The sequence below is a fragment of the Suncus etruscus genome, chromosome 5 (genome assembly GCF_024139225.1).
Source record: "Suncus etruscus isolate mSunEtr1 chromosome 5, mSunEtr1.pri.cur, whole genome shotgun sequence".
In the NCBI taxonomy this organism is placed as follows: domain Eukaryota; kingdom Metazoa; phylum Chordata; class Mammalia; order Eulipotyphla; family Soricidae; genus Suncus; species Suncus etruscus.
Window position 1 is genome coordinate 151,006,166 of NC_064852.1, and position 20,166 is coordinate 151,026,331.

The window sequence follows — 20,166 nt, forward strand, 5'->3', positions numbered from 1 at the left end:
TTGGGGGCTGGAGCCATTTGCACCCCGAAAGCACTTAATACATTGTACTGCTCCTGGGAATCTTCCTGGCTACATGGCAATTTAGGGTCAAGCACTGATGTTGGGTGGGTCATTGTATTGCACTGAAAATGCCACCCAGTGAGCCATTTGGGTCGTTTTTTTTTCTTGGAAAGTCTGCCCTTGCCTTGCCATCCACAGCAAAGGAATTCCGCACTTGGGGGGGGGAGACTCCCCACAAAAGCCGAACCTCCCCCGGCAGAAGGAGGTGTCGAGAAAGCCCAAAGACGTCATTAGCCCTTGCGTGGATCTGGTGTGAGTAGAGGAGTCGGCCGCCACCCTTTCTGCCGAAGCTGAGCTTGCAGTGCAAAAATTGCCAACATGTTGATGGTTCCTTGAGAGGCAGGGTGGGATATCAGCCAAATAAGATCATGATCCGGTTTTATGATAACGTCTTGACTGCATTTTGGATCTTTTTGGATAAATGCGAGATGATGTAACTGTAGCCTTGCTAGACTTGATGTTGGGGGCTTTGATTGAATTCATCCTTGGCTTGCTTGCTTGCTTGAAAATGCCAGTTTTTAAATTGTTTTCTGGGAGACACTCCTGGTTCTCAGAAATTATTCCTTGGTGCTCAACTCCTGGTAGCCGCTGGGGACCCAATGGGATGCCGGTGATCAAACCTGTGCCGACTCTGTGCAAAGGCTTGTATGCGCCCTGCCCATTGTGCTGCAGCTCTGGCCCCTCCTGAATACTGTTGAGAGGCAAAGACATTTACGCCACCTACCTACTTGAGTCTGTCTCCATGGAAATACCTTAACGCTGTCTCTTTTCTCCCCCCCTGCAGAACAACATCCAGTCATGGATAAAAATGAGCTGGTGCAGAAGGCCAAACTGGCCGAGCAGGCTGAGCGATATGATGACATGGCATCTTGCATGAAGTCTGTAACTGAACAAGGAGCTGAGCTATCCAATGAGGAGAGGAATCTTCTCTCGGTTGCTTATAAAAATGTGGTAGGAGCCCGTAGGTCATCTTGGAGGGTCGTTTCAAGCATTGAGCAAAAGACGGAAGGTGCTGAGAAAAAGCAGCAGATGGCTCGTGAATACAGAGAGAAAATCGAGACTGAGCTGAGAGATATCTGCAATGATGTACTGGTGAGAATCAAACATCGTACAGGTCTTATTGAACGTAGAATTTCTACTAATAAATGCTAGTTCTCTTTCATCTTTTAGTTCTGCCTTATAAAAAATTTTCATGTTAAAGTCCTCTATCATTACTAAAAGATACTCGAAAGTACTTAAAGTCCATACACAGAAAATGCCATGAGTTATTTGTTAAGATAGATCAAAAATAGACTGGTATCTTTTGTATGCTAGGAAAGAAATGAATTGGATTTGCCAGCCAGTTATGGTTAGATTCGTTCTAAGTTTAAATACTATGGAATGTGCATTTGTGGATACAGAAATACCTTTATAAGTTGTTTTAGGTAAGAGCTGTAATAGAAGGAGACTTGTAGACACAGTACCTGGGTTAGCTGCTGTGTTGCTGTCATGAGTCAACCATGCAGAAAAACTATACATTTGCTCTTGCCTTTTCTACATTTAAGTATTGGAAGGGAAGTTGACTTTGAATACTGACAGCCACCTTAAGAGGTTATGCATGAATACCAGGCTTAGTCTAGATATACGTAAAGTATTCATTAATTACTGTGTTAAAAATGCTGTGGCGTGTTTTTTTGTTTTGTTTCCTTAAAGACTTTGAAGAACTAAGTATATACTACATTTGGGTTAATTTCCATCTGTCAAATGATCGTTTTCTGATTGAAATGAGTTTGACTCAGGATAAATGACTGATCCAGTACTTAGGATATTACATCCTATTTATTTTAATACTTTTGCATTAGAGCGAACCAGTTTTAGTAATCATTTAACTGATTTTCTTTATTAAATGATTACCTTTGTATCACAGGGATCGTATTACAGGTTCTATCCCAGTGTGGCAGGACTCAGGAAGAGGTAGTACATCACTTTCTCTGGACAGGTTACTGAATGCTATTCAGTACAGAAATTCAGACACACAACCCACTGTTGTGAATTTTGGCCATGGAGAAAAACTCAGCATGAGTGTTAATGGGTTCTTTCTGGTATAGTTGTGAGGTTTGGGATATTAAAATTGCGATGGCCGTAGACATTCCTTTACATGAGAATCACTAACGAGGCAACTAAAGTTCAGTTGTATTTTTATTTTTCTCAAGTGAGTCTTCTTAGGCTCATTACAGCATACTATGTTTTTTTCATGTGGATCCTATAGTTCTCTTATGTATATGTCCTGGATGCTTTTTTACAATGCTTGTTCAGAATTTTTGACTCCTAAAATGAGAAAGGAATTCTATACTTTCACTGAGCTAAATGACATGCTTATCTTGTGGGTTGCTATGGTAACACAAAGATTGTTAAAACTTTAAATGGGCGTTTTTTATTCAATGAAATAAGTGGTTTTTTTTCCTTGGCTTTCTTTACCTGTCTACATATTAATGGGTTTTATGCTGATTTTTTTCCCCACCAATTTTTTTTTTACATCTATTGGTTAAGATAGTTTTTGTTCTAGTTTTATTTATTAAGTTACCGTTTCCTGTAACAGAAGTCGAGTTTAGGGAATTACAAAGGAAGAGGTTGTAGTATTTATCTTTTGCTAACCCTTTTACTGTTCCAGGTAGGTATATTTTGCATGTTTTCCACAAGCTCTTATCACCATGGGACTTTCCCTAGGAAAAGATTTTATCAGTTTGCTCCCCTTGATATCTATATCAAGGAAAAAATACTGCATAAATCAGTGGATGAGTATGACTCTGCTAAACTTTTATTTTTATTTATTTTTTTATTTTTTTATTTTTATTTTTTTTTTTTTTGTGGTTTTTGGGTCACACCTGGCAGTGCTCAGGGGTTATTCCTGGCTCCATGCTCAGAAATTGCTCCTGACAGGCACGGGGGACCATATGGGACGCCGGGATTTGAACTGATGACCTTCTGCATGAAAGGCAAGCTCCTTACCTCCATGCTATCTCTCCGGCCCCTAAACTTTTATTTTTATATCTTTTTTAAATTTTATTTATTGATTGGTTGGTTGTTGGGCCACACCCTGCAGTGCTTGGGGGGGGGGCACTCCTGGCTCTGCACTGAGAAATCGCCCCTGGCAGGGTGGGGGACCATATGGGTGCCAAGAATCTTAACTGGGTCCCTACCGGGTCAGCTGCAGGTAAGGCAAAAATGCCCTGCTGCTCTGCTATCTCTTTGGTCCCTATATTAAGCTCTTAAGTGACTTGTTTCTGTTGATTTGAAATTGGGGTATTTAATGGTCACTGTTCATGTTCAGAATTGCGGTGACTTCTCACCAAGTCTAAATGGGTTTTCTCCTTTAAAACGAAAGTGTAGTTACTTTACTATACAGACAGTTCAGAGAATCCTTGAACAAGGTTTTGCTTTCAGAGCAAAAAAGCTGTTAGTGATCTTGGTATGTTTCTTGCCTCCTAAAATACAGTGTGTGCCCAGGTGCGTGTTAAGTATTTGAGCAAAAGGGCTTCTTTTGGAAAAAAGGGTAATAGAATTAGGTCAGCAGCAATCCTGATTTTTTCCAAGGTCTTCTGTTTCAACTTGGGAAGAGTTGATATTTATAGATACTGTGTTTCTGTATAAACAGGCTTCTTCCACCCCCACCCACCCCTTTTCCTCCCTCTCCTTTCTTTCCTTCATTTTTGAGCCACACCCAGCAGTGCTCCGGCCTATTCCTGGCACACTGGGTTCAGACTTGACCTCTGGCAGTGCTCAGGAGATTGATTATATGTGGTAGTGGGCTTGGCAGGCTACAAGTCAAGCACACTGTCAACCTCTATACTTTAGCCCCCTTTCTCTATTATTTTTCAAAGCTGTCATTGATTTTTGAAAAGATGATACTGCTACATAAAATTTGTTGGCTTTTTTTTTTTTTTTTTTGAAATGGATGAGTAGCATTGAACTGGTATTTCTGCTAGGGGAAAATTCTTTGTATGATTTGTACTTGATTAGTGACAATGCCTTTCTTGTATTTTACCACGAAAATGATTACAACATTGGAGGATTATTTTTGTTTTCTTTTGGTTTTTTTTTTGGGGGGGGGCACACCCAGTAATGCTCAGAGCTTAACTCCTGGCTGTGTGCACAGAAATCTCGCTCCTGGCTTGGGGGAACCATAAGGGACTGGGGAGAGGGGGGTTGAACGAGGGCCTTGAGGTCCTTCCTGGGTCAGCCGCCCATGTAAGGCAAATGCCCTACTGCTGCGCTATAGCTCTGGCCCCAGATTTTTCTTTTATTTTTTAGCTTTGTGGCCACACCTAGTTGTGCTCAGTGATTACTTCTGGAAGTGTTAAAGAATCAGTTGTATGGGGGACCATATGAGGTATGAAGGATCCCACCCAGGTGGGGCAGGCTTGTGCAAGACAAAAGATAAGGGTCTTATCCACTGTACTATCTGTCAGGCTCTATTTATTTTTAAACATAATCAGTTAATTTTGGGGGGGGGGAGGTTTGAGTCACACCTGGCTCTTCTCTCAGACATTATGCCTGCAGGCTGGGGAACCCAATGGGATGCCAGGGATCCAACCTGGGTCGAAATTACCTACCTGTTGTGCTATCGTTCTGGTCCCCTTAGCCCATTTTTAATTCCTTAAAAATGGATTCTTAGTTTTCAAGTGTTGTTTTGGGGGTTGACACCAGAGATGTTTAGGGATCGCTTCTAGCTTTTTGTTCAGGGATCATATTTGGTGGCAAGGATAAAAAAAAAGGAAAATGCAAGGCAAGCAGCAAGTTTCTTATCTACTATGCTGTTTCAGGCCCCAGTTTCAGGTTATTTTTTTTTAAGCCTTTTACTAGTAAATTAGAAGAGATACAAGCTGGAGTATATATATTACTGTAGAAAATGGTCCATAAGCAAATTCACACTTTGAATTTGGCTGTTTTACGAAAGAACTCAAGAATTTTTATCATCCTTGCAATATTGTTTTGGAATTGTAGCATGTAAATTAATGGAATAGCCAGGCCTTTTCATTTTATTCTGAAACTCCCATTGTTATGGGTTATAGGGCTAGGGGCTCAATTCCTTTGGTCTCTGATATCTGAAGTTTAAAATGGGACAGTCTACTCGTGAACATAAGTAAAATACAATTCAGACATTCAAACTGAAAAATGTAGTGGAATAAAAAGAGCTCTAAGGGGCCGGTGAGCTGGCACTAGAGGTAAGGTGTCTGCCTTGCAAGCACTAGCCAAGGAAGGACCGCGGTTCGATCCCCCAGCGTCCCATATGGTCCCCCCAAGCCAGGGACAATTTTTGAGCGCTTAGCCAGGAGTGACCCCTGAGCATCCAACGGGTGTGGCCCGAAAAAAACAAAAAAAAAAAAGAGCTCTAAGATTGAGTCAAACCAACTTTTTTGCCTTTTTAAAAGTTATTTATTTTTGGGTTTTGGTTCACACCTGGCAATGCTCAGGAATTACTCCAGGCAGTCTACAAGGGACCATGATGATGATGGGGATTGAACCTGGTCAGCCATGTGCAATACAAATGTCGTACCTGCTGAGCTACCAGCCCCAACTTTTGCCTTTTAATAACTGCCTGGTCTAAGGTAATCACTTCGTTTTTGTAATGAAACGGAGTACAATTAAATGGGAATGATAGCCACCCATGAGATTGTGGTGTAGAGGGAGAATCCCTTAAAGCAACTTGACTACTTACTATGCCGTGAGTGAAATACAGGAGCTCCAAAAGAAGCCTTTGAAACTATTGGGGGGAGAGGGGGAAAACAGGATTCATACCTAACCCGCACTTTTTTAAAGGTCACACTGAAAACCTAAAGTCTCACAGCAATGGGTCAGTCGGTTGGTTGCCCTGTAGTAGAAGTTGCATGTTCGACATTGTAACAGTTGGCAGCCAACAGGGGTTGAGTAATAATGGTTCAGTTACACTTTCTAGGCTTCCATTTCTGCATTCTTGTAGGCAGTTTTGTTGGTGTTGCTGCATAGCACAAAGTTAGCTTCATAAAATAAGTAGAAATCCTGGCAGTTTGTGGGCCATTCTAATTTAAATCTATTAAAAATGTCCTTAGGACTTCAAAAAATAATAACACACACAGACACGATCTTTAGGCTAAAAAATCACAAAATTAAAAAAATTCTATCAAGAATTCTACATTGTTTTCACTGTTTCATATAGTTGATTTTGTCAAATAACTACTTCAGATGCATTTTATCATACTAAGATTTGAATGAGAGGCCAGAGAGATAGCACAGTGGTAGGGCGTTTGCCTTACGCGGCCGACACAGAACCAGCCCTGGTTTGATTCCTGCCATCCCATATGGTCTCCCCAGCCTGCCAGGAGCGATTACAGAGCCAGGAGAAGCCCCTGAGCACTGCCAGGTGTGACCCAAAAACAAAAAGAAAAAAAGAGAAAAGGGGGAAAAAATAAGGGGATTTGAAGTTTGATGGGACGGGGGGGAGGGGACTAGAAAAAATTCGAAATTTGCACTTTGGAGATGAAACTATTACATTTGAAGGTGCTAGGTTTGGGCTCCCTATTATGCTGGAGGGGGATGGGGAGGAGATAGGGAGGACCTCCCGCTGGTCAAGTCCAAGCTTCCCTCCTGCACACAGCCCATTGGATTATCTCCCCTCCCCAATGATCCAACACTATAAGGGGAAAATTAAAAAGTGAAAGATTCAGGGCCGGAGAGATAGCATGGAGGTAAGGCCTTTGCCTTGCATGCAGAAGGTCGGTGGTCCGAATCCCGGCATCCCATATGGTCCCCTGAGCCTGCCAGGGGCAATTTCTGAGCTTAGAGCCAGGAGTAACCCCTGAGCGCTGTCGGGTGTGACGCAAAAACCAAAAAAAAAAGAAAAAAGTGAAAGATTCACCATGGTTCCATTTGTCACAATGAGTAGTTTGATTTTCTATTTTCTCTTTGAAGAACAGCCAGTATTACTATAAGTAAAGGAAACTAAACCTTAATAGGAGGGGTATCCTTACTTAATAGCAAAATAGTCTGTGAGCTCATACTTGTTTTAAGACATTTAAAATTTAAACAAGTTTTCGTTTGCATACTGCCATCAGTTCGGAATCCTAGAGATGCATTTTTTCCTGATTTTTGAGTTGTCTAACACTGTGTGAGAGAAACACACTCTTTAACTGGTTTAAAAAAAAAAAACCGGGGCCGGGCGGTGGCGCTAGAGGTAAGGTGCCTGCCTTGCCTGCGCTAGCCTTGGACGGACCGTGGTTCGATCCCCCGGTGTCCCATATGGTCCCCCAAGCCAGGAGCGACTTCTGAGCGCATAGCCAGGAGTAACCCCTGAGCGTTACCGGGTGTGGCCCAAAAACCAGAAAAAAAAAAAAGTTAAAAAAAATCCAACAACACAGGTGGAGGGCAGAGAGTGATAGATATTGGGGGGGGGGGATAGATAGCACTGGGGTAGGGTGTTTGCCTTGCACTCAGCCAACCCAGGACAGACCTGGGTTAGATTCCTGGCATCCTATATGGTCCCCCAAGCCTGCCAGGAGCAACTTCTGATCACAGACCCAGGAGTAAACACTGAGTGCCACTGGATGTGGCCCAAAAACCAAAAAAGAAAGAAAGAAAAAAAAGCCCTGTGGGGAGTGTTCCATCCCTGGCACCACTGTGGTCCCTTAAGCCCCTTCAGGAGTGCTCCCCGAGTTTAAATGGAATGGGATGTGCCCTACCCACCTCCCCCAGCAAAAACCTGGTTCAAAGCATTATATTTAATTTTTATAAGAACAACTCATTTTGTACTTAGATTTCATACCATGTAAGTAGCATATGAGGTGATTAGGGATAGTATAATGGTATGTTTTGTTAACAAAGTTAATTACTGGTAGATGATGAAGGGAGGATTCCAGAGAATCTAAAAACCTACTGTCCTCAATCATGGAGTCCAGATCATGGATATTTACTTAGGAGAAAAGGCTTTTGGTTAGTATACACCAGTCTCAGCAAAGAGGAATATAGTCGGTTACTTTAGCAAGCTGGAGGACCCGAGCAATAGTCTAGCTCTAGCAGAGCATTTTTTTCCTCCTATTTTAAAGCCTTGGGTGGAGAGAACATTGCTAAGTGTAAAACACTTCTCCACTAATTTTCCCAGAGACAAGACCAGTGGATGCCGATTGGCTCATTAGGAGCCAGGGGCCTGCTGTCATTCTGTAAGCTACGTAGTGGGGATTTCAAAGGCAGTGAAAAACACTGAAGGGTAGTTAATAGAAATGCCAAAAACAGTTTTTATAAAGAAATCAGCATTTATAATTGTCATCTTAAAATTTCTTTTTTATTTTTTTTTAAATTATTTTTTAATTTTTGAGTCACACCCGGCAGTGTTCAGGGGTTACTCCTGGCTCTACGCTCAGAAATCACCCCTGGCAGGCACAGGGGACCATATGGGATGCCAGAATTCGAACCACCAACTTCTGCATGAAAGGCAAATGCCTTACCTCCATGTGAATCTTGGTACAATTTGACAGTGCTGGGGGTTGAATCCAGGATTTCACACATGAAATGCAAGTTCTCGGGCCCGGAGAGATAGCACACGGTGTTTGCCTTGCAAGCAGCCGATCTAGGACCAAAGGTGGTTGGTTCGAATCCCAGTGTCCCATATGGTTCCCCGTGCCTGCCAGGAGCTATTTCTGAGCAAGACAGCCAGGAGTAACCCCTGAGCAATGCCGGGTGTGGTCCAAAAAACCAAAAAAAAAAAAAAAAAAAAAAGAAATGCAAGTTCTCTACCTTCAAATTACATCCCCAGACCAAGAGAAATAATTCAAATAAAAGCTATGGGTGTTCTTCGTCAGCTAAGTTAAAATGATTATTTTTAATAGCGTAGTATGTTATAATTTGGAAATGTGCTTGAATATTTTTCCTAGGATCCTGAGAACTCTTATTTCATCCTAGTTCTCATAGATCTTGCTTTATTGTGATGGTTTTAATTTGAGAATTAAACACTTTATAAAGGTGTTCAAATTGCTGACAGTTTCAATCTTCCAACTCCAGAGTTCACTTTTTTGAAACTGCCTCTTTTTTTGGTTTTTGGGCCACATCCGGCAGTGCTCCGGTTATTCCTGGCTCTGCTCCTGACAGTACCTGGGAGACCATAGGGATTCGTACCTGGATCAGCTGCTTGCAAAGCAAGCGCCTACCTGCTGCGCTGTCGCTCTGGCCCTATTTCTACCAGTCTATTCTTGACTTTTTATTTATAAATATATTGACAAAGAATACTGTCTTGTTCTAATATTAATATACTAAAGTATAAACCCCTTTACTTCTCCTGGTGGTCATATCCATAGTCTTGCTAACTTTGCTGTGTGTGTCCCCCAATTCTAGACTGCATATAACTTAGTCCGTCCATCCTTCCTCCTCCTCCCTTTCCTTTCTCTCTCTCTCTTTATTCTTCCTTTCTGTCTGTATGTCTTCATTTTTGAACTATTACTAGCATTGTTAGTCCCGACTTTGCACTCGGGTCATATGGGCTTCTGGGAATCAAACCTGGGTGTGAGATAAGCTGTACTATCTCCAATCTATGTCTTTCCCTCTGAATACATTGCTTTCTTCTGATCATCTGTTTGATCTTAAAATATTTTGTAGGTTATGGAATAATTTATTTATTTATTTTTGTGGTTTTTGGGTCACACCCGGCAGTGCTCAGGGGAAACTCCTGGCTCCATGCTCAGAAATTGCTCCTGGCAGGCATGGGGGACCATATGGGAAGCCGGATTCGAACTTATGACCCTCTGGATGAAAAATGCCTTACCTCCATGCTATCTTTCCGGTCCCAGTAATGTTTTATCTTAACATTGAAGAAAATCAGTTCTGATCACTGTTGAACAAAACATTTTGGAACCTGCTTTGTCATATACTTGCATCACTTACAGTTGAGGTTTTCCAGAACCAATCCAAGATATTGACGTCATACTGTATGCACTTTTGATCTAACTGTCCTACTAGTTGTTTTTTTTTTAACTTAAGGGTTCTTTATTTTTGAAAACAGGACATTTTACATGTAAAAAGTTCACCAGAGAAATAAACTATGCTTGATATCAGGCAGGGGTCCTCAAACTTTTTAAACACGGGACCAGTTCACCGTCCCTCAGACCATTGGAGGGTCTGACTCTAGTAAAAACAAAACTTATGAAGGAATTCCTATGCACACTGCATATTATCTTATTTTGCAATGAAGGAACAAAACAGATACAAATACTATATGTGGCCCGCGGGCCATAGTTTGAGGACCACTGATATCAGGTGACACAATTTTGAATTTGACCAGGGAAAGGGAGGACATTCTTAAACATTGAGTGTATCATCAGTCTCATTGTACTAGCTCTGTCTCTCTCTATCTCTCTGTCTCTCTCTCTCTCACCCCCCCCCCCTTGAGTGGCCAGTCTCATTTGTTCTCTGTAATTCCCTCAAATGGTGAAAAACTGATTTCTGTGGAATTGCTCTGCAGTCGCAGTCTCACCTTTTCTATGGTATTGCAATTTTCTAGGAAGATATATATGTATTGTGATATCAGGTAGTGTAGAATGGTGTGTGGTCAGAGTTCACAGAGTTTCCTTTGGGGGCCACACCTGGTAGGGTTCCACCTGACTTGGTCCCTGGGGCCAGTCCTCGTGGTACTGTGAGGTCCATGTTCCCAGGAGTGAAGCTACCCTTCCCAGGGGAGGAGCACATGCTCCAGCCCTTAGTCCTCGCTAGCTCTTTCCCTAGCCCTTTGATTTGTGAGGCCCTTGAGTTGATTCCTAAAACTACTTGAAGCAATCCCTGAGCATCATGCCAGGAGTAGCCCCTGGGCACCATTAGGTGTGCTCCACCCCCTCAGATAAACAAAAAGTTATTATTTACTATGCAGTAACCATTTACTATTTATTTTTGATGCTTTACCATCTTACTTCTCTTGGGGACCAAAGAGATAGCACGTAAATGAAGGTGTTGTCTTATCTAGCAAGTCTGCAGCTTCCACACTGGTTTGATCCCCAGCACCATCCCTGTCTAGAGTGATCCTTGAGCACCTCTGGGTGTGCCCCAAGGACAAATTAAAATCTCCACTGGAAACATTGGATGCCTGAAACCACATTTATTTTAACTAACTTTGTAAATCATGATGTCTAGGATTTTCTTTTTAAAAGAAAAGGCTACAGGGACTGAAGTGTTAGCACAGGTTCGATCCCTGGTGTGCCTTATGGTCCCCCAAGCCAGAAGCAATTTCTGACCACAGAGCCAGGAATAACCCTTGAGCATCACCGGTGTGGCCCCAAAACCAATAAATAAATAAATAATGATTTATTATTAACAAATAAATTTTATTTTATTTAATAAATACAAAATAAATAAAAGAAAAGGCTACATTTTTTAGGGAGAAAGCTTTTTTGTTTTTTGTTTTTTGACCATATCTGGCATTGTTCAGGTGACCATTATGTAGCTGATGCCAGGGTTTGAACCTAGATTTTCCTAGGAAAAAATCTCTGATCCCTAAAGCTATATTTTGAATTTAATATGAAAAATATGGGCTCTCGGGATTATTTTGCTAGTTTTAAAGTTCCAAAATTCTCTGAACCTGATTTGTGTAATTTAGCATTTTCTTTTTTTTTTTTTTTTTTTTTTTGTGGTTTTTGGGTCACACCCGGCAGTGCTCAGGGATTATTCCTGGCTCCAGGCTCAGAAATTGTTCCTGGCAGGCACGGGGGACCATATGGGACGCCGGGATTCGAACCGATGACCTCCTGCATGAAAGGCAAACGCCTTACCTCCATGCTATCTCTCCGGCCCCAATTTAGCATTTTCTAATTCAGCTTCCCAGTAGCTTTTTAAAGCACTCTGCTCTGTCCTAGTTGATTTTTATTTATTTATTTATTTATTTATTTATTTATATTTTTTTAGTTATTGTCTACTCCAGGCAAAAGTATGGGAATTGATTCTTCTAGCCTTTAACAGAATTAAACAAAATTTTAGACTGACTTAAGGTCAGGAATAATTTTATTAGATGTTTTGGTTGTTTGTTTTTTGTTTTGGGGCCCACACCTGGAGACACTCAGGGATTACTCCTGACTTTGTGCTCAGAAGTCACTCCTGGTACACTTGAGGGGACACCACCACCATATGGGATGCCAGAGATTGAACCCAGGTCAGCCACTTTTGGCAAATGCCCTACCCTCTGTGCTATTGCTCCGGCCCCAGGGATAATTCTTGTTAGTTTTTAAGAGTTAAATGGAAATGAGGTGGTGCCAGGGAGAGAGCTCTGTAGAAGCATACATGTCTTACATAAGTGAGGCCCAGTGTTCGATCCATGTCGCTTAAGATAAAAAGAGTTAAATGGAACTGTCACTATTTATAGAAGCGTGAGTGGTAAAAATTCTCTTGATTTCCTTTCATCAGATAAGAAGCTTTGTTCCTTCATATATCTCTCACCTTATTAACTAGAACATTTAAAGTTTTATATTCTTATGCCAACATTGTGCTGAGAGTAGGCTTTCACCTATGGGGAACACTTTGTTAATTGGTTGGTTGGAAACAGCTGGTTGGAAAGACGAACACCACTCCAGCCACAAGGCGGAGGGAGGATGAGACAAATTTCCAAATTCCTGGGCTCCTTGTGTACCAGCTTTGCTTCCTTTCTTTCTAGAACATTAAAATACCTAGAAATGATCAAAGGTTTGGTAAATCTGCAGAGTAAAATCTCAGTCTCTGACCTCTGCACAAGGAAATGATGCAGGACAAGCAATTTGGACCTCAACATTTTGCTGGAGAACTGGAATCAAATTTTTTTTTACCAAGAATAGTATTGTAAATGACATTTGGGGATAGCTGGAGCCAGTGTATAGTGGGTAGGGAACTTGCCTTGCACATGGCCTACAACCTGTTCAATCATCAGCATTCTGTATGGTCCTCAAACACCACCAGAAACAATCCCTAAATGTGTAGAGTAAGGAGTAACTGCTAGGTAATGGTCCCAGATCAAAACAAAAAAGAGGTATTTGGGTTGTTGGGGAAATGACGTATAAAAGGGCCAGAATGCTTGCTTTGCAGGCAGTCAGTGCCCTGGGTTCAATTCTAAGTACTGTCATTCTGGCCTAACCTCACCGCAAAAGTAAGACATTTGGGAGTATTTGGGGTTTCTTTATTTGAATAAAATAGTTGGAGTCGAATTTTTTAGAATCATTTAATTTTCATTTCATTTAATTTTAAGGAGCTTTCAATTTGACTGTCAAACTGTAGATCAAGTATGGGGGTCATAATGATAACACAGGGAGCAGGGCATTTGCCTTGCAATAGGCTGACCCAGGTTCCATCCTGGGCATCCCAAGCCTGCCAAGAGTAATTTATGAGCGCAGAGCCAGGAGTAAAGAGTATGGCCGACCAAAAATTTCCCGAAACTTCTGGAAAAAATCTGACATGTAAAGCTTTCATATTTCCCCCCTTATATACTTGTAGTTGAATATGTTTGCTATAAAATTGTATGAGTCGGACTAGACTGTAGTACAGTGAGTAGGATACTTGCCTTTCAGAAAGATAGTATTGGGCTGAGCCAGGTTCAGTCCCTGAAGCCTAGATCCTTAGGCACAGAGCCTTGACTGACCTCCAGATGTGGCGAAAAAACACGGAGAATTAGATTTTCATGTCCTGTGCTTTGTTATTTTGTGCATGTTTTGCATGAAGAACATCTGAATCATAACTTCTGTATTTATTGTATTTATAAAAGAGCCCCATGTTAGAAGTTCACCATTACTCTGCATCTTTGAAGCATGTGCAGTAAAAGATGCACACCAACCCAGGGCACCACCCTACCTTCCTCTATAAAGAAGGAATGACGTTGCTCTGGAGTGACATCCTTCAGTTATTTGGTGGCTTTTCAGATCTGCATGTCCTTGACAGCCAGTTCATTTTTACAGTAAAGTAAACATGAGGATTTGCGTCTCTTGTTTTGTATGATTTTGTAGTTTTCTGAATCGAGTAACTTGGGTACTCTTTTGATACTCTTTTTTTGATACTCTTTTGATAGATTGAGGAAAAGTGATGGGGTTGAAAGAAATCTTGATAGTTAACTATATTTCCAAATTGCAATTTGGAATTGCAATTTTCCTGCTTTGGTATTTTGGGGCTATTTACTTAAGTGTGATGGTTTTTATGTATGATTAGTTTATGGAATTGTCCTTGAAAAGCCAGTGGGATATTCTCTTAAATTAAAATGGGTGATCCTGGGCCGGAGAGATAACCCATGGGGAGGGTGTTTCCCTTGCACACAGCTGACCTGGGATCCCATATGGTCTCCCGAGCCTGCCAGCATCTATAGGATGCTGAGGGTTGAACCCAGATGAGCTGTGTGCAAGTCAAGCACCTTCCCCACTGTTCTATGACACTGACCCCTTTAAAGAGTTTTGAAGTAGGTTAGGAATACCTGTGTATGTGAAAAGTTAGAGGTACAAAAGCAAAATTTTATTTGATTTTTAAATTGCTTTGGTGGTTCGAATCCCGGCATCCCATATTGTCCCCTGAGACTGCAAGGAGTGATTTCTGAGTGCAGAGCCAGGAGTAACCCTGAGCGCCGCTGAGTGTGGCCCACAAACATAAACAAAGGGTGATCCTTTCTGTCCTCATGGTGTGGGAGGGGTTCCGAAACTGTACTGGGGCCATTCTCTGCAATCCTGAGCTCCTGAGCTCAGTTGTATGAGACTGATAGAACTTGTTTGGGGTCATGAAGTTCTGGGGTTTTTCTCGAGTCTAGTCCATGCAAGGCATGCTTACCAGTCACTTCACACCTTCTGTTTTTTTTTTTTTTTGTTTGTTTGTTTTTTGTGGTTTTTGGGTCACACCCGGCAGTGCTCAGGGATTATTCCTGGCTCCAGGCTCAGAAATTGCTCCTGGCAGGCACGGGAGGACCATATGGGACGCCCGGATTCGAACCGATGACCTCCTGCATGAGAGGCAAACGCCTTACCTCCATGCTATCTCTCCGGCCCCACACCTTCTGTTTTTATCTACAGATGTATAACTTGTTTTTGTTCTGTTGCTTCTAATTTTTACTATTAGATGAAAATGGGAAATTAGGAAAATAGATAAGTATAGAAAGGGTTTGGTGACAGCAGAATTTAACGGTAATGCCATTTTCCAAAAGTGGGTGGGAGGTGATACTGTTTTTCAATTAAAGGGAGAATAACGAACAATAGACTCTTTCTAAATAATTACTTTTTTTTTTTGGTTTTGGTTTTGGTTTTGGTTTTGGGGTCACAGCCGGCAGCACTCTGGGGTTACTCTTGGCTCTATGCTCAAAAATCGCTCCTGCCAGGCTCCGGGGACCTTATGGGATGCCGGGCTTCGAACCACCGTCCTTCGGCATGCAAGGCAAATAAATGCCTTACCTCCATGCTATCTCTCCAGTCCCTAAGTAATTACTTTTAAAAACTTAATTATCTTGTAATTTCAAATTGAAGAAAGAGATAAAGCTTCATTATATTCTTTACTTGATTACTAAATATTAATGTTGCATAATAATCACAGTGTACTTTTGTTTGGTTGGTTTTTGGGGGGTTTTTTGGGTAGCACTCAGAGGTTACTCCTAGCTCTAGGCTCAGAAATCGCTCCTGGTAGGCTGGGGGGGGGGGGAACGGGGCCATATGGGATGCCAGGATTTGAACCACCATCCTTCTGCATGCAAGGCAAATGCTCTACCTCCATGCTATCTCTCCAGCCCCTCAGTGAACTATTTTCTGGTCAGGGAAGCATCAGTTCTTGGAGTTACACTGAGGCTATTTCTGGCTCTGTTAGGTCACTCCTGTGGTGTTGGGGAAACCAGAGACATTATCAGGGATGAAGCTGGGGTTGATTACATGCAAGGCAAGTGGCTCAACCCTATGCTAACTCCAGTCCCCCGCAGTGTAAACATTGATGTCTTGAAGTGGTCTGTTTTATACTAATTTATGAAACTTATTTATAAGTTATGTCACTGTACTCTGTTTCTGACTCAGAATTCGGATCAGGCTTACGCTTTGCACTTCATTGTCATGTATACTTAAGCCTAACTTGACCAATTTTTCAGACTTAAGAAGTTACAAAATATGTTGTGGCTTTCCAGGGATAAAGGTTGGAAATGAGACTTTGAAAGTAATGCTTTAGTGAAAACAAGGTCAAATGAGATTTAGCCATTGCTTTGGTATCTTTTCACTTTGGTTCCTGTCACTTCTCTCGATGGCAGTCTTCTGTTAGCCACCTCATCTCTTCATCCCCACTCCCACACCCGCTCAGGGGTTACTCCTGGCTCTGTGTTCAGAAATCCAAAAATCACCCCTGGCAGGCTCTGGGGACCATATGGGATGCTGAGGATCAAACCTGGATCTGACCCAGGTCTGCCGCTGTGCTATTGCTCCAGCACCATACCCCCATCTTTTTAACTGCTGTCTTCCAGGGTCATTGCTTAGAATCTGGAGCCTAGACGGGATTCTGGGAGCACATGAAGATTTTGTCAACCTTTCACACCACAGACTAAGGTGGAAACTACGGGGTGACTGCTGTTTCTTAATGAGTGTACTTAGAACAGCACTAAGTCACTTCTTGGAGTAGTTTCTTAGCTCTTCAGAGCAGCTGAACTGGACCACTAGTACTGTGGGGTAGATGCTTGCTTTGCACACATCTAGCCTGGATTCAGGCCCTGGCACCCGATGCATGGTCCTGAGCCCTCCAGATTGCAAAGTCAGGAGTATGCCACGAGTACCACTGGATGTAGTCACCCCCCTACAGGTAACTCCTGGCTCTGTGCTCAGAAATCTCTCCTGGGGGGTGGGGTGGGGCAGGGACCATGCGGGATGCTGGGAATCAAACCTGGGTCCATCCTCGGTTGGCATTGTGCAAGGCAAATGCCCTACTGCTGTGCTATCACTCCAGCCCCTCTTAACATTTTTTTTAAAGGAAGCTGTTCAAACCATTTCTTAGATTATCCTATCTGGGGATTGAATATAAAACATGTTTTTAAAAATTGTATTGGGCCACAGCAGGCAATGCTCAGGGAGTCACTCCTGACAGGCTTGGGGACCCTATAGGATGCTGAAGGTTGAACCCAGGCAGCTGCATGCAAGTCAAGCACCTTCCCCACTGTACTATAACACTGACCCCTTTAAAGAGTTTTGAAGTAGGTTAGGAATACATATGTATGTGAAAAGTTAGAGGTACAGAATTAAAATTTTATTTTATTTTAAAATTGCTTTGGTTAATTAGATGCTCTGTGGCATAGGATATAAAGAGGAAAAAGTATTACCTTCTCAAATAGCATAGCAGTAGAGTGTTTCTTTGCCTTGCATGCTGCTGACCCAGGATGGACCCAGGTTTGATTCCTGACATCCCATATGACCCCCCAAGCTTGCCAGAGCGATTTCTGAGCACAGAACCAGGAGTAACCCTTGAGCGCCGCCAGTGTGGCCCAAAAACCAAAAAAAAAAAAAAAAAAATTCTCAAAGGTGCTGTGCTCTTGATTTGCCATTTTGTGATCCTTGGGATTCGCTGTGTCTGTGGAAATGGCTCTTATCGTTGAAGAATACAGACTGAGATCAGACCTAGTCCAATTTGTACATTTGTACATCCACACACACATAGTGTGCTTTAAAGTCACTATCATTATGTAGCATAATATCAACAATTTATTTTGTTTTGGGCCCACACCCGGCAGTGGTTAGGGATAATTCCTGTCTGCCCTCAGGAACCACTCCTGGAGGTGCATGGGGGACCATCTGGGGTGCTGGGGTTGAACCTAGGCTGGCCCCGTGTGAGAACACCCTACCTGCTGTACTGTTGCTCTAACCCCTACGATAGTTGAGCTAGTTCGCTTTTTGTGCTCTACCAAGTGGGCTACAACCTGGACCTTTTCCTTTATAGGAACCATCCCCATGTGAAACCATGTGAAGGTTTGGTGCTGGGGTCCAGGCCTACAAGATCAAACTCAGGCCTTCCATGCTTTATATGTTTGAACCACCTCCCAGTGAGGGAGTCCTAGTGAGGACTAGTTTGTTGACAGATTAGATGGGTTTTGTTTCTTAGTCAAAAATGCTTTACTTATAATAGCATTATCAAAAATGCAAGTGTGAAGTAGAACCTATGATGAGAGGTAATTATTGAGAGGTGGATGATATTTGGCACAAGTTACAAACCAAATTCTTTTTTCTCTTGTGGGGCCACACCCGGTGCTTATTCCTGGCTATACGCTCAGAAATTGCTCATGGCTTTGGGGAACCATATGGGACCCCAGGAATTGAACCCAGTCCATCCTGGATCAGCCACGTGCAAGGCAAACACCCTACCACTGCACTATCGCTCCAGCCCCACAAATCAAATTCTTAAAAATTTTTGGGGGGTTGGAGAGATAGCACAGTGGCGTTTGCCTTGCAAGCAGCCAACCCAGGACCTAAGGTGGCTGGTTCGAATCCCGGCGTCCCATAGGGTCCCCCGTGCCTGCCAGGAGCTATTTCTGAGCAGATAGCCAGGAGTAACCCCTGAGCACAGCTGGGTGTGGCCCAAAAACCAAAAAAATAAAAAATAAAAAATACCTGCAGACCTCTAGGAAGTCTAGTAGGAGTCCCCTTTAAAGGTGGGGGGAATGTGGTCCATAAGGTCACAATTATTTCATAGCAATACTGTATAGTCCTAATGATTTGTCACTGGAATAGTATGTAGCACTGATGTAAAAGTAGTGGGATCTAAAATTGTTGGTTCCTGTGACTAGTAACTGAGGCCAACAGAGGCCAAGAGCTAGCACTAGGCTGCTGTGCATCTGGATCTGGTTCTGTGAACTAAATGTTAGCACCACAGCCACCCTCTGGCATTGATGGTCCCTGGCACTTCAGGGTCCCTTTCACTGAACCATCCAGCCCAGTCAACCTAGTGTTGTGAGGAGTGGCCCTAGACCCCCTGAGCACTTCTTGGGACTACCTCAGCACCCCCACATCTCAGTTGGCTTAATATTAGACCTTAGGGGCTGGCAAGATAGTACAGTGGGTACTGTGCTGGTCTAGCACATGCCTGTTTTGGTTTCAATCCCAGCTTCCAATATGGTCTTTGAGCACTGCCAGGATTATTTTCCCCTTTTTTGGGCCACACCCGTGATACTCAGGGGTTACTCCTGGCTTGGGGACCATATGGGACGCTGGGGGATCGAACCACGGTCCATCCTAGGCTAGCACGGGCAAGGCAGATGCCTTACTGCTTGCACCACCGCTCTAGCCCTAGCCCCAGCCCCAGCCCCAGCCCCAGGATTATTTTCTTTCTTTTTCTTTTCTTTTCTTTCTTTCTTTTTCTTTTTTTTGTGGTTTTTGGATCACACCTGGCAGTGCTCAGGGGTTACTCCTGGCTCTATGCTCAGAAATCGCTCCTGGCAGGCTCGGGACCATATGGGATGCCGGGATTTGAACCACCAACCTTCTGCATGAGAGGTAAATGCCTTACCTCCATTCTATCTCTCCAGCCCCCGGGATTATTTTCTGAGTGCATATTCAGGTATGATCCAAATTTTCACCCCTACAAAAAATAACCCTTGAAGTGGTAAATATATTTTTAATACATTTTAACATACCATATATTGATGACTTGATGTTTAATGTTCTTTGAGACTAGAAATATTAGAATATATAAACTGACTGAGCTCTTTTATTTCCTGGAACATTTTGCTTAAGATAATGGTAAACTGATAAGCTATACTATTTTCTGACAAATATGAACTTGTTTCAAAGAAAAGCTACAGTTATAATTAGTAAAAAAAAAAAAAAAAGAATCAAGGTTTGAAGTGAGATTGCAGGTTCTGGGGAAACTTGTACTTACTGCCTTAATCTTGACAGCTTTCTAAAAATTTTTACTGAATAGGAAAAGAATGTTAAGACTTAAACATGGATCTGGAGAAACTTGAGCAAGAATTGAGGTACTTGCTTTATGTGTGGCCTTTATTTGCCCAATCTCTGGCACTAAACATAAGGTCTCCCAAATACGCCTAAAGAGTGGCCCTTGAGTAAGCCCTGATCGCTGCTGGGGATTGGAGCAAACCCACCACCAAAGCCACTGCCAGCCTGCCTCAAAAAAGGGGGTGGGTGGAGAGATAGCATGGAGGCAGGGCATTTGCCTCAC

General features: G+C 42.6%; 1 protein-coding gene across 1 annotated transcript in view; it reads left to right on the forward strand.

Moving 5' to 3' along the window:
* Window positions 1-838: 838 nt before the first annotated feature.
* Window positions 839-20,166, forward strand: part of YWHAZ (tyrosine 3-monooxygenase/tryptophan 5-monooxygenase activation protein zeta) — a 34,002-nt gene continuing 14,674 nt past the window's right edge. Inside the window, exon 1 of the mRNA XM_049773925.1 lies at window positions 839-1,152. Coding sequence (XP_049629882.1) covers window positions 859-1,152 — 294 coding nt within the window. The 5' untranslated portion in view covers window positions 839-858. The remainder of the gene's footprint in view (window positions 1,153-20,166) is intronic.